The 26,018-nt window shown below is 38.0% G+C and overlaps 1 protein-coding gene across 3 annotated transcripts in view; it reads left to right on the forward strand.

Annotated features, from left to right (window-relative positions):
* nup188 (nucleoporin 188) overlaps positions 1-26,018 on the forward strand; it is a 114,059-nt gene that overhangs the window by 42,255 nt on the left and 45,786 nt on the right. For 2 of the 3 annotated variants that reach the window (XM_059993768.1, XM_059993770.1), the window contains 15 exons: positions 678-804; positions 1,137-1,224; positions 2,241-2,317; positions 3,348-3,462; positions 8,241-8,361; positions 9,877-9,943; positions 10,059-10,184; positions 14,241-14,377; positions 15,356-15,462; positions 17,439-17,528; positions 17,714-17,830; positions 17,929-18,098; positions 23,238-23,307; positions 23,692-23,759; positions 24,768-24,963. In XM_059993768.1, the coding sequence (XP_059849751.1) occupies positions 678-804; positions 1,137-1,224; positions 2,241-2,317; positions 3,348-3,462; positions 8,241-8,361; positions 9,877-9,943; positions 10,059-10,184; positions 14,241-14,377; positions 15,356-15,462; positions 17,439-17,528; positions 17,714-17,830; positions 17,929-18,098; positions 23,238-23,307; positions 23,692-23,759; positions 24,768-24,963 (1,676 nt within the window). The remainder of the gene's footprint in view (positions 1-677; positions 805-1,136; positions 1,225-2,240; positions 2,318-3,347; positions 3,463-8,240; positions 8,362-9,876; positions 9,944-10,058; positions 10,185-14,240; positions 14,378-15,355; positions 15,463-17,438; positions 17,529-17,713; positions 17,831-17,928; positions 18,099-23,237; positions 23,308-23,691; positions 23,760-24,767; positions 24,964-26,018) is intronic. The other variant, XM_059993769.1, reaches the window with a different exon arrangement.

Consider the following 26,018-nt stretch of genomic DNA (forward strand, 5'->3'; position numbering starts at 1 on the left):
GTAATTGATGGGCTTGTTTGCTTAAGTCCAGCTGAAGGAACTACAAATATATTGCAGGTTATTGCTATCAATTGACATAAATGTTTCGTTCCCTTTAAGGTGGTACATTTGCATGGCATAATTTAAAGCTAGAGGGTATCTCCACTAATTTAAGTTGTTTATTTTATCAGAAGAGGCTTACCAGGAAGGTGGCTGGATTACAGAGTGTGAGCTATAAGGAGGTTGGACAAACTTCAATTTTCTCTGCAGAGGCTAAGGGCAGAACCAGTAAAATTATGGAGTAGACAGAATCTTTGCTCCTAGCGGAGAAATGTTATTTTACTAGAGAACAGGCACTTAAGATGAGAGGGGAATAGTTTAAAGGAGTTATGAAGGGCAAGGTTTTTAGACAGAGAATAGCAGCTGCCATAACGGGCTGTGAAGGGTAGTGATAGAAGTAGATAGAATAGTAATACTTAATAGGCCTTTAGATAGACACATAAATATGCTGGAAATGAAAAGATATGAATATTTGCAAAGAGATTTTGCTTAATTTGGCATTGTGTTTGGAGGGCTTGTTCCTATGTTGTGCTGTTTTCTGTCTGGTAGCATTCAAATCTTGCATTAGCTTTTAAATAATAAAATCCTTTAATTGCTCAATAGATTCTGTGTACAATTTCGTGTTGTTTTTGTACCAGATGTTCTCCTTCATTGCCAAAAGGTCAAACCTATCATTGATGTGGTGCATAAAATCGTCAGCACAGATTGGTCCATTACAGATTGTCTGCTGCCAATTACTTCACGCTTATACATGTTAATTCAGAGGTAAGAATGTTCAAAAATTTATTCATGGAACTGAGAGTGAAACTTGTTCTCCTCTGTGGTATTGACAGTACATGTAGTTGCATAATAAATTAAATGATGTAGTCATAATCTAATCAAAATTCAAAAAGAGGAGAGAAAAAAATTCCACAATGACTTTAATGTTGTTATTTATATTTTCGAGTGTAAATTTAATCTAAAAACAACTTGCCTGTAGTTAAGAACCCAATTATGCAATAGCTATTCATATCTTGTATTAGGTATTTTAGTGTCTGAGAATGTAGAAGAGGTTGCTTTTTTTTCTTGTTGATGATGGTCTTGTGTGCTTGCTGCAGGCTTAGTTCCGTTATGAACCCTCCAATGGAAGTGATTGCTTCTTGCGTAAATACCTTAACTGTTCTGGCCACACGGATGCCAGCCAAGGTAAGACTTGATGAGAGCAATCACCAACATTGTGCCGAGCATGTTGTTAAGGTCCTAAGGAAGCCAAGGAATCTTTATTTTCTCCAATCTTTTTAGGTCTCCCTGCGCCATACATCTTCTACTGCCTGAGAGTGTGGACAGGCTAACTGTTCCCAGTCCTCTGCAGTTCTACTATTAGGAAGGTCATGGATGCAGCGGAGGTTGACTCGCTTTTTTTCTTTTTTCCTCTTATCCTGTTCACTCTTATGGGGAATCATTAAGTCTCTGCTGGCCAAACTCCTTGACAGCACAGGTGAGACGAGTAACTCGCCATAGGAAGAAGTGTGTATGAGCTCATTTTTTATGTTAGAAGTTTTTTGGTTTGTTTTGTACTGTCTTTCATTCCACGACCTATCAGTTTCCATAGAGAAGCAATGAACTTTTTGTTCTGAAACTTGTGTTTTTTTACCTTCTGATTACTGAAAATTGATGATTAGGAATTGCAGTTTTGCTATTGGGCTAAATGAACCCCTTTGCAATTTTTCACATGAACATTGTGGAAAATAAAAGATCATATACAGTCCAAAATTCAACAGGTTAAACTGTAAAAAATTTAGTTGGGAAATCAGGTAGGATTTTTTTTTAAAAGAAGTGAATTTGGACTAATTTGGCTGTAAGATATCAACTGTCAGAATGCTCACATCCTGCTCCCCCATCTCTGGAAGTACATTGGGGACCACTAATCTATTACTACGTGAGGGCATGGCTTACATTATTTTGTTCATACTACAATACATAACAAGCCCATTCAGTCCTTTGACTCTCAGCAGATCCTTACTTAGCTATATCTTTCTAATTTGATGTCTCTCAATCAGCTTCCTTTTAATTCCTTTTAATTGGAAGAAACTAGAATATCTGGAAACCCACAGGTATCAATAGTTTCCAATAGCTTTAATACATTACAATAAGCCTGTTGCATTGAAGATATAGAATAGTATATTGTGTCATTAACTGGATTAACTATTTTTTGTACTTAGGTATGGTCAGATCTACAGCACACAGGCTTCTTACCATACTCTGTGACACAAATCACCGGAATTGTGCAGTCCATCAGGTATGGATAAAAATTACTTCTGATATATAAGATCCTAATGATTTGACTAAGTATTGCCATGTTTAATATGTCTTGCATTTTTTATTTTCTAGTGTTTTCTTTCATTTTCTTACTGTCTGCTATATTACTGCCTGTGTACATCTACTATGCTCGCTGTGGAAATGGCCTTTTGTTAAATTGAAATATTCTATCTCTAACATGTTAACACAGTCCCTTTATGTATCAAATATTTTTAAAACAGATCTTTAAAGGATTTCTACCTCCATAGATACTGCCTGACCTATTCCCAATGTTTTCGTTATTTTTTAAATTGCTTTCCAGATATAAACTACCTCTAGCGTGTCCACTTTTCCCATACAAAATTTTGGAAATGAGATAGATCAAAGTTGGTGCATGAGTGTGCATTTAAAGGGATATTTGAGAGTTGTGAAGGAGAGCTAACAGGTTGTAAGACAATGCTGGGAGGAAAGGTGTATTGGAAGGTGTATGCAGTATTAGAGTTGTACATAATTTAGAAGCATTTTAAAAAAAAGATTGCGTCTCATGGAGAAACTTCAGTAAAATGGTTGTTATCTTTTCTTTAACTTTTGCTCTGATTGCTTTTTGTAGAGCTTATTAATGTGATTTGAATGGAATATATACTTTTGGGTATCTGAAAGATTAGTTAATGTGTTCTGCTTATCTTGGTTTTGTTTCTGTTAAAGGTTTATTGTAGCATAGAATTAGACTGCATATTTGGGGTTAAGGATTTGCTCCAAATTTTACTCTATCACTCCTTATGTTAGACCTGCGTGGTTTATACTTTTAAAAAAACTTCCCTTCCCCCCCTCCCCACTTCTGCTCTGACTTCACTGTACTGGCAAGAGTATATCTTAAATCTTTTAACAGTGGGGATATCAGTTTTTCGCTATTCTTCAGGAGTTGACTGTTACCCTCTATAAGTTACTTCTGAGAAAAGTTGCCTCTTGGTTAAAATTTTATTGATGGAAGAAGTGGGCATAAAATGGTAACTTTTTTTTCCTCCTTGCAGGGCTGAAGGGATGCAAGCTGGTAGCTATGGTAATCTTCTGCTGAGTATTGAGAGACCACAGGGTGAATATAGTGTCACAAGAGCATTTCTACAGCTGGTTATAACACTGGTCAAGGTAAAGCTCACCTTTAAGTAGAAGCTTTGCGTTGTTTAGTTCTGCCTATTAGAAATTAAACAATCCCCAAAAACCTATATTGGTATAGTATTACTGAAGCTAATATACAGGATTGAAACATCTGCAATATTGCCTTCTGAATATTAAAGTCCATCTATTCGAGGAAAATTAATTTGGTACAAACATAAATTCATAATTTATTTAGAAGTAGCTATTTCCCAGTTTACCTTTTCTTCAATCTGTCCAATAATTGAGGTTGTCATATACTAGTGGCAATATTATTAAGTACATCGTACACCTGCTCCTTGATGCAAATATCTAATCAGCCAATCATGACAGAAGCTTAATACATAAAAGCATGCAGATATGGTTCAGAGATTCAGTTGTTCATCAAAATAAGGAAGGAATGTGATCTAAGTGACTTTGACTGTGGAATGATTATTAATGCCAGTCAGAGTGTTTTGAGTATTTCAAGAATAACTGTTTTCCTGGGATTTTCATATGCAGATCTCTAGACTTACAATGAATGGTGTAAAAAATAAACAACATCCAATGAGTTGGCAGTTCTGTGGACGAAAATGCTTGTTAGTGAGAAAGATTAGAGGAGAATGGCCAGACTGGTTCAAACTGACAGGAAAGCTCAAAGTTCAAAACTCTCACAACAGTAGTGTGCAGAGGAGCATCTAAATGCAGAACACGTCAATTCTTAAACCGGCATAAGTCCATGAAAGTGTATATTGGAATGTCAGGCTGAGGAATCTGACCATCTCAAGTATCCTTGAGAAAGCAATGGTTGGCTGCTTTTTGTTTTTATAGCTTATGACCTATAAGGTGACAATTCTTCCTCAGAGCTATTGGGTGAAGAGGTTTATGATTTCAATCAGCAACATTGAAGGACCTTGCAAGTTTTGGAGGTTTCATTCACTTTTTACCCTTGTTTTTGGTTCTTAGGTTTTTGAAATCATCTTGAGTGTCTTATAAAGACACTCAAGCCCATGACAAGCCCATTCAGTCCTTTGGGTCCTTTGGCTCTCAGCCAAGCAGTCCTTATTTAGCTATTACTTTTCTAACTTGATGTCCCTTACATGCCAATCAGCTTCCTTTTAATTCTTTTGCCACTTAGAATAAGTAATAATTTATAGCAGCCATTTAACTTATCAACTCATCTCATGGATGTTGGAAGAAACTGGAACATCTGGAAACCCACAGGCATCAGCAAACTCCTTGCGGACGATGCCCAAGGTCAGAATTGAAACATGGTCCATTGAGCCATGAGCCAGCAGTGTTAGCTGCTGCACCCACAACACTAGCCTAAGGACAATGAGTTGCAAATAGAATTGACAATTGTGCAAAAATTACTTTCATGACCTTAAGACAAGATTGTCAGTGAATTAATGGAATATACTTGGACTCCTCTTCTGATTTTCTAGGATTAAGATGCTTGACATACAATGGCAGCCACCTTCTTCATTCTTTTTTTGTATTGAGGTTGGTGATTGCTTGATTTGGACACCAAAGTGATTTTTCTTGCATCTGTGCAATCTACTAGATTCACAGTTGTTATATATCCAGACATTTCATGAACTTCTTTTGCACATGTAAATTGCTGTGATGAGGCATAACAATGTGAAAACTTCAAAATTTCATCAAAGGATACCATCCTTAGTAAAGATGTGCAATTTTCAAATTATGAGATACGTGTTTTGTTGCCCCCCTTTTTTTTTTAGCATACTTGCACCATTAACTTTAATGTTACCCACATATTTTGTAGATTATTTCATATTATTACTGGTTCATAAAAAGGTACTGTAATAATAATAATAAGTACTTTATTGATCCCAAGTGGAAATACTATCGTTACAGCAACAAAATTTAAAACTGCACATCGTCGTTTGCAGACTTGACTAATAATAAAATGTAGAATAGTAATATACACAATAATAATTTACCAGTGTATAATAATAATGTACAAAATAATAAAGCAGAGACTATTGTACTATGATGTGTGTTCTACTGTTGCACGAGGATGAACTGTTGTATATGCTTATTGCATTTGGTAGGAAAGATTTTCTATAACAATCCTTGTGACAGCAGAGCTGAATGAAAGGGTGCCCGTCAGATTGTCCATGATGGATAACAGTTTGTTTAGTGACCTCCTCTCCAACACTAACTCAAAAGAGTCCAGGTTGTAGCCAAGAATGGATCCAGCCTTTCTGATGAGTTTATTTAATCTTTTTGCATCACCAGCACTGATGCTGCTTCCCCCACATAAAGCTGAACTCACTACAACAGACTGGTAAAAGATCTCCAGCATCCTGCTGCACACATCGAAGGATCTCAGCTTCCTTAGAAAATAGAGTCTGCTCATCCCCTTCTTGTAACCAGTCTTGGTGTTGGTTTTCCAGTCAAGTCTGTTGTCGAAGTGAACACCCAAGTATTTGTATTCCTCTACAACTGCAACTACTTCTTCCACAATGTATACAGAACTTGGCACAGTTCTCTTCCTCCTAAAATTAATGTCCATCTCCCTTGTTTTGGCCACATTTACAAACAGGTGATCCTTCCCACAAACTTGTCCACCAGTCCTCTAAACTCCGACTCTTGCCCATCTGTGATGCACTCAACCACCGCAGGGACATCAACGAACTTCTGTAAGTGATAAGACTCAGATTTGTACTGAAAGTCTGAGGTGTACAATGTGAACAGAAGCAAGAGACAGGACAGTCCCTTGTGGCGCTCCAGTGCCATTCACCTCCATCTCAGACAGAGAACTACCCAGCTGTTCAGACTGGGGTCTATCTGTCAGATAGTAATCCAGGAGATAGTGGATTTGTCTCACCCATCTGTTTCAGCTTCTCGCTCAGAAGTGGCTGGATTGTATTGAAGGCACTAGAGAAATCAAAAAATGTGATTCTCACAATACCACCAGTATCTTCCAGGTGGGAGTGGGCTCTCTGCAACCGGTAGACTCTTACATGAGGTTGTAGGTAAGCCATAGAAGGTCCAATGAAGATCTCACCTACAGTCCAAAGTAAGTCAGGACCAGCCTCTCCAGCACCTTAATCGCGTGAGATGTGAGGGAAACTGGTCTGTAATCTTTAAGTTCAGAAGGCATCACCTTCTTGGGTACAGGAACTAAACAGGAAGTCTTCCATAACACTGGTATCTTTTCCTGACTCAGACTGATTGTAAAGGTGCTGCAAAATACCAGAGAGCTGCCTCGCACAGGCCTAGCCTGGGGCTGATACCGTCCAGTCCAGCAGCCTTGTCTTGATATAATCTCTCCAGCTGCCTCTTAACCTGACCTGCAGTCAGTCAGGTGAGGGAGGGTGGTTATCCCCATGGAGGCAGGATGCTCCAAAGTTGGGGGCTTGGAACACAAGCACTCACCAGAGGGGAGGGAGAGGTGGAGGGAGAAGGCTTCTCGGGGCAGGGAGGGTGTGTGCTTTGGGCAAGAGGGGGAGAGGACAGCAGGAGGTCCCGTCCTGAACCTGTTGATAAACAAGTTCAATTGGTTGGCCCTATCTAGGCAGCCCTCAATCTTTCTTTCGTTAACCTTGAAGCCAGTGATTTGATTCATGTCCAACCACACGTCCCTTATGCTGTTTTGCTGGAACTTGTACTTGAGCTTTACACTTCCTGAGCTTTACCCTCAGTTCACTCTGTACTCACTTCAGTACTTGTCTGTCTCCAGACCTGAAGGCTTTCTTCTTCATATTCAAAAGTTCTTTCAGGTCACTGGTGATCCAGCGCTTGTTGCTGTAGAAGCAGCGTACAGTCCTGGCTGGCAAGATGGTGTTCTCACAGAATCTGATATATAGTCTGTGATACAATCAGTCATCTTGTTAACATCCTCCCTGTGTGGCCAGCATAACACATTCCAGTCGGTCCTCTGAAAGCATTCCTGCAGTGCCTCATTAACATCCTGAGTCCACCTCCTTTTAATCCTTGTTGACACAGGCTGCCACTGGATTAGAGGCACATACCTGGGTGTTAGCAGGGCCAGGTTGTGATCAGATCTGCCATGGAGGGAGGGCAGCGGCTCTGTATACATCTTCTACATTCACATACAGAAGGTCCAGTGTTCTGTTGTCCCGCGTAGGGCAGGTGGCATATTGATAAAAAATTAGCATTACTGCCTCAGGAGAAACATGATTAAAATCCCCAGTAGCAGCCACAGAAGCATTGGGATATTGAGTTTGTATTCTATCAATGGTCAAAAGAATAACATTGCACACTACATTTGCATTAGCCGATGGTTGAATGTAAAGAACAACTAAAATGGCAGTTGAGAATTACTGGGGCAAGTAATATGGTTGTATCCCAATCGCTAAAAGCTCGATGTCCGTGCTACGTAAATGTTCCTTTACAATAACGTGTTCGGGGTTACACCACCTTTAATTTGCTAACTCTGCAATCCCTCCTCCTTTCTTGCTGCGTAGTGTAACATTTCTGTCTACTTGGATGGTCTTGAAACTGGCTCTGGTAGCGCTATGGTTCAGAAAATGGTATAAAGGATCAGAATATGTCTAGCAGTACATTGTTACACATATTTGATGCAAAACGTGGAAGGTTGATTGATCTGCAAACAAGGATGTTTAAAAATCAAAATTGTTTGCATTGTAACTAAACAGCATATTTATGGTACTGATGCAACTCCAATACTATAGTAATACTGCTTTGCAGTATCAATTAATGGATATAATAAATTTCGTTGGTTTTTGCATCTTGTGTTATGATCAAGTAAAATGGCCTGAAATTTGGTTTCTTTTGGACAGGGACAACTGGGAAGCACACAGAGTCTAGGTCTTATGCCTTGTGTGGTCTTTGTCTTGAAAGAGTTGCTGCCGACCTACCATAAATGGCGTTATAATGTTTATGGCATGCGAGAAGAAATTGGTAAGGGTTTGTTCACAAGTCATTGTGTAACCTTTGTTTTAATTTAGTATGAAGGATTTGAGTAGCCTCTTAAAATAATTCAGATATTTTGAATTACATTTTATAGACACATTCATTATACATCTACAGAAGACTCGAATAATCTGATTTATTAGGGATTTTTAGTATAGAACTGGTGCATTTTTTAGGTTGTTCGGTGTTATTTTAATGTCCATAGATTTTCAATTAGCTTTTTTTGTTTAGAAGTTAAACATAAATTTTCCAGTCAATTATGAAGTAGAAAGAGAGCATGGGAACCTGGACCCAGTTAATTGAAGGGGATCAAAGGAACAGGTACTTGAGGCAGAGGGGAGTGCAACATACATTACCTGGTGAGCCAGATGTTGAACTATAGAAACTTCCAAATAGTTCAATAACAGATGATCAGAGTTTTATTGTAGTCGAATATTTAAGGCTTATGAGTGTATATTGGTGCAACTTATGGTATCATACTGAGCTATATCATAATGCACCCATTATTGGTACAACCAGTTTATTGTTATTCTTAAAATAATCTCAAAATACTGAGGGGTGATTAATAAGTTCGTGGCCTAAGGTAGAAGGAGTCAATTTTGGAAAACCTAGCACATTTATTTTTCAGCATAGTCCCCTCCTACATTTACACACTTAGTCCAGCGTTCATGGAGCATACAGATCTTGGACCTATAGAAAGTGTCCACAGCATGGGTGATTGATAAATTCATGACCTAAGGTAAAAGGAGATGAGTTATACAGCTCTCGTTACATGCACATGCAGTTCAACTCTTTGAATGATTATGCAGAAAGTTTGAAGTTAATAACTCATCTTCTACCTTAGGCCACGAAGTTATCAATCACCCCGATGAGTTATTAACTGATGAGATGTAACAGTAAAGCTTGTTAAATCTTCATTTATTTAAAAAGATGATGAAATGATTTTTCCTTTGCCCCTGATGGCTATGACCTTTTAGATCAGCCTGAAAGCCAAGGCTAGCAGAGTTTCTGAATATTTTTGAGTTTTGTTGATAGAAAGTTTGTTTTGGTAAGAGATTGAAAGGTTGACAAAGATGCAGGGTTGAAGTTTCATTCAGATCAACTGATTGTATTAAATGGGAGAGTTGTTTAAGGGGCTGAGTAGCCTTTTTCTATTCCGAGTTCATGTCTTCTCTATAAAATGGAGAGGAATTTGATTTTGTTTTGTGTATGAAATGGCAGACATGAAATTGAAGCAAGTGGGTGACTGTCAGATTTTCACTGCTGCTCAGTCAAGTTGATCTTTGCCAATGAATATGTCCTGCATTATTGTATTATATTACTGTACCTAGTGGTTTTTCTGGAAGCAGCTTAAATGTTAAATTGTGGAAGAGCAACTAGAATAATATTTACTTTTTGCTTAATTTTTAAGATGATTTTATTAAAATGAACAATGCACATTAACAAATGTGTATGATTTACTTTCCATTTCCTTTCAATTTCATGTTCTTGCATTTGCTGTAGGTTGCCTGATTCTTGAGCTTATTTATACCATCTTGAATCTGAACCCTGAAGAGGCATCGCAAGGCAGGTATGACACTAAGAATCAATTTTTTTATCAATGTATTTATTTTCAGAGGTGCTGATGGAAGTATATTTCACTTTATCAAAATATTAATGTTTTACTTATTTTCCTCATTTGCTAGTCCTCTCAGTCTTCAGACTATGTGCATCCATTGTTTGGCAAACACAGAAGCAGGACAAGCCATCGTAAATATTATGGCTATTGGGGTGGACACAATTGATACAGTAATGGCAGCACAACCCAACAGGTATGATTAATGTCGACATATATCAGCTCCTTTTGCAATTCATCCAATACAGATTTTCTATTGATTTTTTGTAACCATAACCTTTGTAAGTGTTGCGCAGCAGAAAATAAATGTTAACAAGACGTTGCAAAAGATTTCATTGTATATGTATGAATTGGAATGTGTTTGATTCACCAGGTAGTAATCTTCAGATTACAACTTGCTGCACATAGGGAAAGGTATTATTTTCTTTTAGCCTAATCACAATGTAGAGTATACCAAGCATTAGAGTGTGGGTAATTCACCTTTCTCAGTCACTACCAATTTCAAATGCTTAAACCATACGAAATGTGTTAGATGCAAGGTAGCTCCTATTCTCTTTTTAATGTTTCCTACAGCTTTAAAATGTTGGTACTGATGATCCGTTTGACTTTTGATTTTCAATTACTTTTTGTCATTCAATATAACCATATTATATGATGGATATTTTTATACTGTAGGCTGGTGCTTGCTGAGGATTGCATTGACATTACTTAAGTTCCCCTGGGGAATTCTTATATTTAACCAAGAGTCTTGTCCAGTTTAGTGTGGTTAATTGAGAAGAATTGATCTTAATACGTCATAAGATTCGATCCAAGAAAAGGTGACAGAAGTTTGTGTAGGAGAACACTTTGCATTTTGTGGTCACTATGCCATTAGTTTCATAGTAAATATGCCAAAAGAAAGGTCTGATCTGTGGGTTGAGATTCTAAATTGGAGAAAGGCCAGTTTTGATGGTATCAGAAAGGATCTGGCAAGTGTGGATTGGGACAGGCTGTTTTCTGGCAAAGGTGTACTTGGTAAATGGGAGGCCTTCAGAGTTAAATTTTGAGAGTACAAAGCCTGTATGTGCTTGTCAGAATAAAAGGTAAAGATAACAAATGAACCTGGTTAAGTTTTTGTTATATTAAAAGGGAGGTGCAGAGCAAGTAGAGGCAGGTGGGAACAAATTAGGTGCTTATGAAGTGTAAGATATGCAAGAGAATGCTTAAAAAAGAAATTAGGAAGGTTAAAAATGCATTGGATTGTTCTAGCAGACAAGGAGAAGGAGAGTCCTAAGGGAATCTACAGATATGTTAAGAGCAAAAGGATTGCATAGAGCAAAATTGATCCTCTCGTAGAGCAGAATGGTAATCGTGTGGAACCAAAACAGATGAGGGACCTCTTGAATCTTTTTTTTTCATCTGCATTTTCTCAGGAGATGGACACAGAAGTGAGGCAAAGCGACATCAACTTCATGGGCCCTATATACAGAGGGGAGGTGTTTGCTGTCCTGGGGCAAAGCAGGGTGGATAAATCCCCAGGGCCTGTCAAGGTGTTCCCTCAGGCCCTGTGGGAGGCAAATGTAGAAATTGCTGGGGTCCTAGCAGAGATATTTAAATCATCCTTAGCAGCAGAAGAGGTACCAGAGAATTGGAGGATAGCCAACGTTGTTTAAATGTTTAAGAAAGGCTCTAAACATAAACCAGGAAACTATAGGCTGGTGAGCCTGACCTCAGTAGTGGGAAAGTTATTGGAAGGTACTCTAAGGGACCGGAGATATAAGCATTTGAATAGACATGGATTTATTAAGAATAGTCAACATGACTTTGTGCATAGTAGGTCATGTCTAACCAATCTTGGAGAGTCTTTCGAGGAAGTTACCAGGAAAGTGGATGAAGGTGAGGCAGTGGATGTTGTCTACATGGATTTTAGCAAGGTATTTGAATTTGACAGGGGCCTGCATGGGAGATTGGAAAAGAAGGTTCAGTCAGTCAGTATTCAAGGTGAGGCAGAAAATTGGATTAGACATTAGCGTTGTGGGAGAAGCCAGAGTGGTAGTAGATGGTTGCCTTTCTGACTGAAGGCCTGTGACTAGTGGAGTGCTGTAGCGATCAGTGCTGGGTGTATTATTGTTTGTCATCATATCAATGATCTGGATGATGATGTGGTTAACTGGAACAGCAAATCTGTGGATGACACCAAGACTGGGGATGTTGTGGGCAGCAAGGAACGCTGTCATGACTTGCAGAGGGATCTGGATCAGCTGGAAAAATGGGTCAAAAATGGCAGATAGAATTTAACGCTGAAGGACCTGAGTTATGAGGAAAGATTAAATAGGTTAGGACTTTATTCCTTAGAATGTTGAAGATTGAGAGCAGATTTCATAGGAAGTATTCCAAATTGTGACGGATATGGATAGAGTAAATGCAAGCAGGCTGTTTCCACTGATGTTGAGTGGGACTACAGCCAGGGGTCATGGGTTAAGGGTGAAAGGTGAAGTTTAAGGGGAACATGTAGAGAAACGTCTTCACTCACAGAGAGTTGTGAGAGTGTAGAATGAGCTACCAACACAAGTGGTGCAAGCGAGCTTGATTTCAACATTTAAGTGAACTTTGGTTAGGTACATGGCTGGTTGGAGTATGAAGGGCTAGGCTCCTTGTGGTCCTGAGGTATTGACATGGACTAGATAGATCAAAGGGTTATGTTTCTTTGCTGTACTTTTCTACGACTTTTAAAATGCTTCAAGTTCTTAGAACATTGGAACAGGGTGTTCGATGGAAGAAACTTTTCACACAGCTAGCTTCATCTAAGTGATAACATTTAAGTATGCATTCAGTGGCCACTATATTAGGTACACCTTTCTAGTACTGGGTAGGACTTCTGCTGTACTCATCCACTTCAAGGATCAACATGTAGGTTCAGAGATGTTCTTCTGCATACCACTGTTGTAATACCTAGTTATTTGAGCTACTGTTACCTTCCTGTCAGCTCGAATATGTCTAGCATTCTCCTTTGACCTCCCTCATTAACAGGCTGTTTTCATCCACAGAACTGCTGCTCACTAGGTTTTTTTTTGTTTTTCACACCATTATCTGTAAACTCTATAGGCTGTAGTGCATGATAATCTCAGAATATCACCAGTTTCTGAGCAATTCAAACCACCCCACCTAGCTCGTGTGTGTGTGTGTGTGTGTGTGTGTGTGTGTTCTTATGCATTGAGTTTCTGCCACATGATTGCCTGATTAGATATGTGCATTAAGAGCAGGTGTACCTAATAAAGTGGCCACTGAATGTATATCATTACAGTTTGCTAGCATCTCCATTTTTAAAAAAATCTTGGAAGGACAAATGAAGGCTGAAAGTACTACAGTTGTTGAAAGTAACTATTTACCAAATTGAGTGAATGATTAAGCCTGTAATTGAGGAATTGTATGCAGTGTAAAAGAAGTGAGTTCAATGTACTGTATTACTATTTCTTCAATTTGTTTTCTTTAACCTTGACAGTATGCACATTTTAGATAGAATTTATATTCTAGAAGTGACTAGCCAACATTCTAACTGGCTGACTAAATGTAGCGATCCAGATTAATATAAAAAGGCATCCAGCTCGGAGGAGGATGACCTGGTGGGTGGGTTAAAAAGTCCTTTCCAGCAGTAGAAGTCACTTTTGTTTTTTGTCATGAGAACTTGGAGTCACAATAGATCTTATTAACCTGTGACTGTTCTTAAAAAAAAGGGTCAAAGCATCATTCTGTTTGCAACTCATTTTGGATTGACAAATGGGAAATTTCCTTGCACACTATCTATGTACTAACATTTCTTTGTTTAACAATGGACTGTTAGGACCTTATACTGCAGTTCAGTGCATTTCATGATACAATGGTATTTGATGGGCTGAGTGGCTTAATTCTACTCCTGTGCCATATGGTCTTATGATATTTATTCATTGAGTCACAGTCTTAGTGAGCAAAACCAGGGAAATGCTATTGATCCAAAGTTATATTGAACTGGAGGGAAAACACTAAATACTATGGGATTTTGGTACTGTTAAGAAAGGAAATTTTTAATACAGCAATGTTCTGACAAATTGCAATGTCCTGGATACTAAAGGCAACTCTACATATGGTTAAGATAACTAAAATAATCAGTAATACTGTTAAAAGAATATTGCACTTTAAATACTAAACTTTGTTTTTCTTAGCATTAATATTCATCAGTTTAAACAAACTGCATCCTTTTTTATCCTTTTGCAACCAACTACCAAAAATGTAAAAGTAGCAGCGGATCTGAGGGATCAGGTCAGACTCTCACTCAGACCATGAAACTGGCATTTTCTATAACGAACAATGTTATCAAACTGAAGCCATCATCAGACGTGATCTCGCCATTGGAGCAGGCTCTGACTCAACATGGTATGTTATGCAACTAAGTAATAATGAGAAATTAGATTTTGAATTTGTTGGAAATGTTATTGCTGTTAATCTTATGCTTTGATTTAGTTTCACCTGTTCTTAATGACTCATTGCACCATTAATTTTCAACACTATTAACTGAGCACCTTTCAATGGAATGATGTACTCCATTATATATGAAGTTATAAGAAAGCAGAATTTTAATTTGTATTGTGAACTTTGCTACATTATAATTATTGTTCCATGGTATCAATCCAACTTCAGAGTTGCACTTCTTTTTAAAGTGCACACGGGCATTTTGAAGAAAATGTGTAATGACCTTTAAATGAATTAGATGATAGCATGTCAGAAAGCAACCATGAAGCTCTTGTATGGGTGGGGAGGTGGGAAAGAAGTTAATAAAATAAGTTATGTTTTTACAAGAGAGAATGGAGTAAAAGTTGTTGCATTAGCTATTGATCAAAAATGCAACATTCTGTAAATGCTGGACATCTTGAGGAATACACGTAACAGGGAAAAAAGTGAGTACAGGATAGTGAAGTGGACGATCAGGCAGGATCATGTTGAATGGTGGAGCAGGCAAAAAGGCAAAATCCTAATTACGCAGTTTGTAAAACAAGATTTTGCAGACGCTGGAGATCTTGAGTAACCTACACAAAATGCTGGAGGAATTCAGCAAGTCAGGCAGCATCTATTGAGTGGAATAAATAGTTGATTTATTGCCCAGAACTTCAATTGTTTATTTCCTTCCATAGATGCTGATTGATTTATTGAGTTCCTCCATAATTTGTGTGTGTTGCACAGTTTATGTACGGACAGCCTGAGTTACTTTGCTCAAGTCAGTAGTGAGACCTGAACATTCAACATCTGTCTTGGAGGCAAGATGATTACCAAATGAGCAACAGTGGAATTCATCTACACAGTTGGTTTTGTCTTTTAATTTTTTTCTGATTTTCATTTTTGTGTTTATTATTACAGGTACCCATGGTAATAACTTAATAGCAGTTTTGGCAAAGTACATTTACCATAGGCATGATCCTGCATTGCCACGTCTTGCCATTCAGCTTCTGAAGAGACTTGCAATGGTAAGTTGTGTTTAAAGGCTACAGTGCATATCCAAACTGAGTATTGGTGCATTGAAGTAGCTGATACCGCTTTCATGGTCAATGCCCAAACTCCTGAGGATGGAAAGGGAAAAGTAAATCGATAAAGCAAGTAATCTCATTTGTGGATAGTGCCTCTTGGATAAGGATGGAGTAGGGCCCAGGATAATTAGCTTGCTAATGTTTGCTATTTAGGATTGTGTGTCCAAATCACTTCCCTGAGAATTAATTGATGTTTTTAAAGGGTACTAGAAAGTTGGTTGATACTGTTAAATGTGTGGGGATAAAAATTAGTCATACAGTTTTACCTCTGAACTTCGCATAGTATTTGCACATGGTCTTGCAAACTGACCCAAGAAGCAGTCACTTGGGAGTGTTGCCTATTTTATATTATCATCATTTAAATTTAGGCCATTTGGTGGTGGTGTGGCATCAGCGCCAGACTTTGGAGCAAAAGCTCCTGAGTTTGAATCCAGCTGGCTCCAAAAAAACCTGGACAGGGATGGGCTCCGCCAGGTTTCAGATGCCCAAGACACGCTGTTTGATGAGTAATCACCAAAAAGATCAGTGCAAAAAGCTTAACCAGGAGTTAAGGGCGGGCGGGCACACACACACTCACTTTGATGGTCTTTCCATTTTCATTTTGGAGAGTCAAGATGTCTGGAAGGTTGCCGTCAAGTCCGTGGTTTAAATCTGGTGGGAATAGAAATTTCAGTGACGGGAAAAGATGGAAAAAAGGAGAGGGCCAAAGTCCAGATGACCATGTTAAGTTGTTTAAATTTTTTCCCTTTTTGATGCTGGTTATGACTGCAGACTGGTATTCTTCTCTGTCTTCAATTGGCTGGTGACTAAAAATGAGAGGTTTGAGGGCCTGACTGAGAAAGTGGTTGAAGTAAAAGGAGCAGGGTTTTTTTATACCCTCTTGGGCATTTTTCTGTCGATATAGATTGTCAATATATTTGAGTACATATGTTGGTCTGAGGTCCATTACTGGTGATTGCTAATATGTAACCTGTTAATTGTGACATTATTGACTTAGATTTTCAGGCAATCTTCTCTTTCAAAATGGAGCTTGTATGGGTTAAGAGGTAATAATTTTTGAATACCTTACACAGGTATCTAGTCATTGACAATATATTCTGATTAAGATTTAAAATCTCTAATACTTATTTAACTAGTGTCCATTTATTTGTAATCGTTATATGGTTATATTTTATTCATCTTTTCCCAAAGTGTGTGAGAGCAAGCCTGGATATAGAATCACAGAGGCATTGAGCCACACAGCATGGAAATGGGCCCTTTGGCCTAACTCGTTCAGCAACCTGGTTTCATTTGCTCTTACTTGGTTGATCATTCTTGTATATTTGCTTATTTGTGTATATTTGTGCTTATATTTGCTAATGTGCTTGCCTCAAAATATTCATTCAAAATATGCAGCACTCTGTATGAAGCTGCAGATAATCCCTTTAAATCTCTTGCCCTGATCTTTAACTTGTGCACTCTAGTCCAACATCTTAACCGCTTGGCCACATGCTACTCATCATATACAAGGTCAGCCCTCAATCTTCTGCGTTCCTGAGAATTAAAATCCTAGTCTACGCAACCTCCTCTTTTAACTCAAGCCGCCAAGTTCAGGCAACATTCCAGTAGAACTTTTCTGCACTCTTCCTAGCTTAATAACATCTCTCCTCTAACAGAGTGACGAAGACTACGCAATAATACAAATGTGGCTTCACCAGCATCTTGTATGTGTAACTACAACATAGCTTCTCAAATCCTGTACTCAGTGCCTTAGGTGATGAAGGCCAGTGTTCCAAACAATTTTGCCACCCTATCTACCTGTGATGCCTTTTTCAGTGAGCTAAAATTAAAATTGTTTATCATTTACCTACATGTGATGTAGTGAGTTTATATACTGTGCATTGATATTCCTCACAGATAATTTTATACTTCTCCAGGTGGCTCCAATGTCAGTTTATGCCTGTCTTGGAAGTGATGCTGCGGCAATACGTGATGCATTTCTTAATAGACTGCAAAGCAAGACAGAGGTAGCTATTCTTTGATTTTTACACAGTTAATAATAGTAATGCTTTTATAGTACTGAATCAGTAAGTGTACAATGGATTTGTTACAGTTAGCTTCCTAAAAGGAAGTTAAAGGTGGGAATAGAATGAACAAACGAGTTCTCCAGGTGTAGGTAACATTAAATAACTATTTGTTTTCTATGATTTAGGACATGCGTATTAAGGTGATGATCCTGGAGTTTTTGACTGTTGCGGTGGAAACCCAGCCAGGTTTGATTGAACTCTTTCTCAATCTGGAAGTGAAAGATGGTGCAGTTGGATCAAAGGTGATATGTTAAAATAATCTGCCTTTGGAGAACAGTCTTTACATTGTCCAACTAAAAATGTCAGATTTAATGTTCTGTTTCATGGCATTTATTGACAGGAGTTTATCTTGGGAGAATGGAGCTGTCTGCAGGTAGTACTGGAATTTATTGACTCCAAGCAACATGGAAAATACTGGTGTCCTCCTCTTATCCATCGTGCAGCCATTGCTTTTCTGCATGCCTTGTGGCAGGACCGCAGGGACAGTGCCATGACTGTTTTACGAACCAAGTAAGTCCAATATAATTAACTTTGTTGCAAAGCAGCCTTTAGGGAAGGGTAACCAAATACATTGACATCTTTTATTGAGGCTGAACATTATGTTGCTCATTTCAGAAGTAGTCTCTTAAGTCTAAACAAATAAAACAAAGATGGTATGCAGAGATGCTGTATTTTGCTTTAGTTAATTGGGAAAATACATTGAAAGATATGTTTGCATTTTTAAAAATATTTTAGTCATTATTAAATATTCCTTTGTAATGTGGGTATTTGCTTTTCAGATGATCTATAACCATGTAACCATATAACAATTACAGCACGGAAACAGGCCATCTAGGCCCTTCCAGTCCGTGCTGAACGCTTACTCTCACCTAGTCCCACTGACCTGCACTCAGCCCATAACCCTCTGTTCCTTTCCTGTCCATATACCTATCCAATTTTACTTTAAATGACAATACCGAACCTGCCTCTACCACTTCTACTGGAAGCTCGTTCCACACAGCTACCACTCTCTGAGTAGAGAAATTCCCCCTTGTGTTATCCTTAAACTTTTGCCCCCTAACTCTCGACTCATGTCCTCTTGTTTGAATCCTCTACTCTCAATGGAAAAAACCTATCCACGTCAACTCTATCTATCCCCCTCATAATTTTAAATACCTCTATCAAGTCCTCCCTCAACCTTCTACGCTCCAAAGAATAAAGACCTAACTTGTTCAACCTTTCCCTGTAACTTAGGTGCTGAAACCCAGGTAACATTCTAGTAAATCTTCTCTGTACTCTCTCTACTTTGTTGACATCTTTCCTATAATTCGGTGACCAGAACTGTACACAATACTCCAAATTCGGCCTTACCAATGCCTTGTACAATTTTAACATTACATCCCAACTCCTATACTCAACGCTCTGATTTATAAAGGTCAACATACCAAAAGCTTTCTTCACCACCCTATCCACATGAGATTCCACCTTCAGGGAACTATGCACCATTATTCCTAGATCACTCTGTTCTGCTGCATTCTTCAATGCCCTACCATTTACCATGTATGTCCTATTTGGATTATTCCTACCAAAATGTAGCACCTCACACTTATCAGCATTAAACTCCATCTGCCATCATTCAGCCCACTCTTCTAACTGGCCTAAATCTCTCTACAAGTTTTGAAAACCTACTTCATTATCCACAATGCCACCTACCATAGTATCATCTGCATACTTACTAATCCAATTTATCACCCCATCATCCAGATCATTAATGTATATGACAAAAAAATTGGACCCAGTGCAGATCCCCGAGGCACACCACTAGTCACCGGCCTCCAACCTGGCAAACAGTTATCCACCACTACTCTCTGGCATCTCCCATCCAGCCACTGTTGAATCCATTTTACTACTTCAATATTAATACCTAACGACTGAACCTTCCTAACTAACTCTCCATGCGGAACCTCGTCAAAGGCCTTAGTGAAGTCCATATAGACAACATCCTCTGCGTTACCCTCGTCAACTTTCCTAGTAACCTCTTAAAAAAATTCAATAAGATTTGTCAAACATGACCTTCCACACACAAATCCATGTTGACTGTTCCTAATCAGACCCTGTCTATCCAGATAATTATATATACCATCTCTAAGAGTATTTTCCATTAATTTACCCACCACTGATGTCAAACTGACAGGTCTATAATTGCTAGGTTTACTCTTCGAACCCTATTTAAACAATGGAAGCACATGAGCAATACACTAATTCTCTGGCACCATCCCCGTTTCTAATGACATTTGGAATATTTCTGTCAGAGCCCCTGCTATTTCCACACTAACTTCCCTCAAGGTCCTAGGGAATATCCTGTCAGGACCCAGAGATTTATCCATTTTTATATTCCTTAAAAGCGCCAGTACGTCATAGTTTCCATAACTTCTGTACTGGTTTCCCTTACCTTACACAGTTCAATATACTTCTCCTTAGTGAATACCGAAGAAAAGAAATTGTTCAAAATCTCCCCCATCTAGGTGATTGATATCCTGGAAAATAATTTGACTTATTGACGAGGGTTGAAGGTGTGAAGTGAAGAAGATGGGAAGATAAATACAAAAACATGTGAAATGGACTAGCTGGGTCTGTTTGACCACTGTTAAGATAGAATGGATTGTTAGTTTGATAAGGGAAAACAGGAGCGTAGTTGAGGGTGATGTGGTAGCATAGAGGTTAGTGTAACACTATTACAGCACCAGTGATGTGGGTTCAGTTCTGCTGCTGTCTGTGGGGAGTTTGTATGTTCTCACCATGACTGCAAATGCTTTCTCCGGGTGCTCTGGTTCCCTTCCACATTTTAAAGACAGACATACATATTGGGTGGTGTGGGCTTGTTGGACTGGAAGGGCCTGTCACTGAGCTGTATCTCTAAATAAAACTGGTATCAATAGGATAATGGAACTGGAAAATTGAAATAAACGAAGCACAATCCAAGATGTTGGAGAATGGTATTGTGGGTTTGAGCTGTCCACTTGCAGAGAAAGAAAGAATAGGAAGTCGGAAAGGCAGCGATTTAGGAGATACCCTGCATGTGGGTTAAATAAAATGAGAGGAAAGTCAAAGCATTGCTAAATAGATTCTCACGGTCAATGGATGTTGGAAACACTACAAATGTTGTCATCAGTGGAATAGAGGAAGAATTAAGGGAGGGGACTTGAATTGAAACAAAGCATTCTTGACATCTACAATACATGGAAGTGCGTGACTGTGAAAGATATAAATCATGATTAAAATAAATTTTATTTGAACTACTTCAAACGAAATAGACTCTAAAGAATAGAGAAGTTTTCTTAACAGTGGAAATAATTTTGTCTGCTGTACCATTCAACCAATCCATGGCTAATCTTTTACCCAAGGGTCTCCTAAACCCCAAATCCTTTTCTCCCTTGATGTCCAAAACTTAGCGATCTCTGTTCTGACTGTGCTTGACTGGAGACTTCCCAAGATGAAGGAATTCATCTCAACTGTGATTCTGTAGTCACTTTATCATGCTGTTCAGGAACTTTTTAAAATATTTCAATAAGTTCACTTTTTATTCTTCTAAATTTATGAGACTCTACCTGCTTAATCTCCTGGTATGATAGATCTGTCATCCCAGGAAGCAGCCGTAGCTGCACTCTTCATTGTAAATTTATCTGCAGATGGAAAGACCTGGCCTGTAGAATGTCTGTTTTCACTTGGACTCTATATAATTGGGGCATTTTGTCTCTAACATTGTAGTCAGATCCACTTGCAATAAAGTCCAACGTGATATTTGCCTTCCTAATAATTTGTTGACCCCCAAGGCAAGTTTTCATGATGCCTGTCAAGGACACTCTGGTCCCTCTGGTCACCAACTCGTTTCAGTCTCTTATTACTTAAAACATAGTGTGCTTCTGTTTTTCCCACCAAGGTGATAATTTAAAGTTTTCTACATAGTATTCCATCTGCCTTATCCTTGTTGATTTATTTAACTTGCCCTGTATACCCTTAAAGTCTCTCAACATCCTCCTGTACCCATACTGCCACCAAGCGTTGTATAATTAATGAACTTGGAAATATTACACTTGAACTGCTGATCCAGATCACTGATATAGATTGGAAGCAGCTGGGGATCTAGCATCTTATTTATATGAAAGATAGAAAATATAATTATATATTTCGTATAAATGGATGTATTTATAATCTGTTTTAATGTTTCTCATTAGCTTTGTCTTCTGCTTTCTCTATCAGTGCTTTGGTCCTCCACTGAATTTTGAATTGTTTCTTTTTGGCAATGTTGTACTAAACCATTTCCTTTGATCTAGTGCTACCTTTAACTTCTCCTTGTATACATAGTTGGAGCACTTTTCTTCTTGTTTTCTTTTTGTCTTATGGGGTTATATTTTACTTGTAAATGGTGTATTAATGCTTCAAAACTAAGTTGCTGTTTGTTTACTTAATCTTTTAATCTAAGTTCCTGCCACTGTCTGTAAGGAGATTGTATATTCTCCCCATGACCATGCAAATTTCCTCCGGATGCTCCACTTTCCTCTCACAGTCCAAAGACATGCCAGTTAATTGGTCATTGTAAATTATCCTGTGATTAGGCTAGTGTTAATTCAGAGGTTGCTGGGCAGTGTAGCTCAAAGGGTCGGAAGGGCATGTATCTCAATCAATCAATCAATCATACATCATAGTCCAATTGAGTCTCGCGTCTTTGCAGTTTGCTTTATTCAGATTTGAAGTGCTATTGTGTTTTGATCACTGTACCCTATTAGATAAGGAATGTATTCTTGTCTCATTGTACATTAACTGAAATACCCAGTTTACTTGTTGGTTCCTCAACAAACTGATTTAGAAAAACATTTCTTTTTTTTAATACTTTATGCTATTACTGATAATTTGTCTTGCCCAGTCACAATGCAAATTAAGGCCCATTTAATTATTATTGTAGTACCTTTGTTATTGGATAATATGGCTTTTTTTAAGTGTGTCCTACATTACCATATAGCCAGCTATATGTGGTGTGTGGTGGCATCTGCAATGGACTTAGAAACGAGTGGGCCTGGGTTTGAATCCAGCTAGCTTCTTGCACTCTTTCCATCTGTGCTGGGTTGAGCATTGAGTTAGCAACTTGGCCTCGAAAAAAAATGGACAAATGCTAAAGAAAGTGCAAGGTTGCTGCCCAATGCACCACAAGGCATGGAGAGGAACAACTACATTATCAAACTAGGAAAGTATATAGATAAACTCTCACCACTGTTTTCTGCCTCTTGCTGTTTCTTAGCTGCACCCAAATTGATTTTACTTCTCTGCTGAGATCCTTCCTGTTGTCTGCCTGTATTGCATTCTACCCTCCCTTCTTTAACATTTTTTGAATTCTTCTAAAAGTTAAGCATCCCAAAATATTTAAGTCCTAACATTGGTCACTTTAACAATCATGCCTCTGAATTTGCTGTTGGATACTATGCATTTATCTCTGTTTGTGCCATTAATTCACCTACTTTGTCATGAATACTTCATGCAATCAAATAATTCACTTAGGACAGGGTAGGGGTCTCTGTAATATTATTGAAATCCAACCTACATTGTAAAAATGTTTGTATCTACAGATTCTTTGTGCTTATAAGCACAAGATGATGGATTAATTTTATTTTCCAGGGATCGATTTTGGGAGAATTTGACATCTGTGCTTTTTGGAGAGTTGCCAGCCCCCTCTGACATTACAGAGGTATGATCTAATTTGTGCTAGTCTGCTCTTTTGTTCTCCAGAGAATGCCCTTGCACCATTGAGGTCAACAGCTAGATCTTGCCACTGAACGTCAAGGACAAGAACTTGCTGTTAATTTCTTGACTGTTAAAATTGTTTTTATGATTAATGTTGCAGCTTCCTAACTTTGTTAGTTGATACTTCTCCATATCTGCAATGGTTTTCATAAAATCTGAGGTGTTTACTTTATAGAAATTGCATTGAAAGACCAGTCTTCTAAACTCTCCATTTTTCACCATCTTTAAAGTAGCTCAATGGTACCTGGGTATAAATAATATTTGTTATCTTTCTGAATGTTGTAGTTTTATTCATTTTTGCTTAATTAATTTTGGTTGTACTCCATAGAAGAGTGTCCTCGAAACCTGTGCCTTCACTTTGAAAATTATCTGCCTGGAAATATACTATGTTGTCAGGTACACTTTTTATTGATTTTTGAAGCACTAGCTTTTCTCTTTGTTGATCATTGTTATTTTTAAAAATATCACTGTAGTTCTGTAAATAAAATTATGCTGTGATACTTCAAACTGACCAAAGTCTCTAGCTTAAGTGAATTGAGTTTCAGAAGCATTTCTGTCTTGAATTTTCCATAAAATCATAGAATTGTTACAGTTTGGAAGGCAGCTATTTAATTTATCTATGCTAGCTCTGATCTGATCAGTTGCTGTCTCCAAGTCTTTCTTTCACAGCCCTGCAAGTTCTCTCTCTTGTTTGAAAGCAAAAGTTGAGTCCCTTTCTCCCACCATTTCAATTACTAAAGTTAATATCATGACCTGTTTAAGAGAAGATTTTTTTCATGTCACCACTGGCTCTTTTGTTAATCACTTAGAAGTCTGTCCAGTGATCCTTAACCTTCTGCCAGTATTAAAACCTTCTCCATCATGACCTTTCATGATTGGAACATTTGTCAAATCTTTTGTCGTTGTATGTTGATTATTATGCCCACTTGTGTGTTAGCAACATAGAAATTGTTTGACTAGAATGTTAGACCACAGCATCTCATCACTTCACTTCAGTCCTTACTAGTTTCATTTGTTTTGTTCGGTTGTTGAGGTGTCCAAGAAGTAAAAATAACATTTAGTTGATGGAATTGTGTATGGTGTTGAAGGTTTATTTTAATTGCAGCCTTAGAACAAATTCAAAATCTTATCTTCAGGCAGTTTTGGCTTAGATATGCATAGCTTGTAGGATGTTCTTTTTATTAGTTACTTTCCTGAGGTTATTTAGATAAGCTTGTTGAAGGAAAGGAAATCTTTATTTGTTATTTATTCTGTTTGTTTATTCTTGATCTTTACTCTTTATCACAGACCCATCTCACGTAAAGGTTGTTTTGTTGTTTTTTTTTTACTGGTTGGATTAGAGTGCAATGAATTTGTGAATTTATAAGAGACTATTTCTAAATGTTATGTTTTTTATACCATTAGAGGTTCTCTGGACCAGACTCTAAAGAACACATTGAAAATGTTCTTTGATAAGAAACGATATGAATATTGGTCTGAATATATCAAATCCCTTGTTATCTATATGACGGAAGCAGATACTGATGGAGCCTCAACATTTCTCGAATTCCATAAGTTGATATCAGCGTGGAGAATGTTTCTTGTTCTGGCTACTAGCTATGTAAGCATTAAATTTTATATATCTTGTATGCTATCGTGTGTTGGGGGATACTAAGGTTAGAAGATACCTGTTTTCAGACACAGCTTCAATGGCTGTTACTCTGATGACCAGACTCTGGCCTCAAATCAAGATGTGTTCAGAATCTGGACTTCTCCCAAATGTTTTGTCTGAAATATTGCTACAAAATGATGCTATTGCAATTGGTGTCCAGTTTGTTCAGATAGGATTGATATCTGATAAAGAATATAAATGCAGTATTAGAACATTGTCAAAATGCCCAAGTTAATCAAATAGGAATTAATTCTGGTTGTGATATTGAGCTGCAAAATAAATGTCTATGTAATTGAGATCAGTGGAGCAGCTTTTAAATGTTTAAAAAAAATTGCAATTACAGGCTTCCCCCGTTATCCAAAGGTAGAGTGTTCCTATGAAACAGTTTGTAAGTCGAAATGTCGTAAAGCAAAGAAGCAATTGCCATTAATTTATACAGGAAAAATTTTTGAGCGTTCCCAGACCCAAAAAATAACTTACTAAATCAAACCAAATAACACATAAAACCTCAAATAACACAAACATATAGTAAAAGCAGGAATGATATGATAAGTATACAGCCTATATAGAATAGAAATATTGTATGTACGGTGTAGTTTCACTTATGAAAATCGGGAAGACAGTGAGCCAAAATCGATGTGGAGGAAAAAAAATCGGCACGTGCACACATGCGCACATAACTACCTGCACAAGGCTTCACGGTCATGGTAGTCTTTCTTGGGGTAACACATGTATAAAGTGGGCGTCTTTTTCTCGTAAAAGTGAAAATCCTCTTTGGTTAGCGAAAACAGGTACTAATGTAGGTCTTCCGTAACAGCGAGTTGTAAAGTGAACGTTCGAAAAATGGGGGCCATCTGTATATACAGTTATTTACTAAAATTCTCTAAATACTTTTCAGGGAACTGGGTATTTGTACTTGTTTTTCTGTGTTTGTGGATGGAACATAGAGGTCAGAGTCCAGGTCTATTGTACTTTGAATAACACGGCTAGAAAGACCATTTCAA

This window comes from Hypanus sabinus, chromosome 18 (assembly GCF_030144855.1).
Source record: "Hypanus sabinus isolate sHypSab1 chromosome 18, sHypSab1.hap1, whole genome shotgun sequence".
NCBI classification, from domain to species: domain Eukaryota; kingdom Metazoa; phylum Chordata; class Chondrichthyes; order Myliobatiformes; family Dasyatidae; genus Hypanus; species Hypanus sabinus.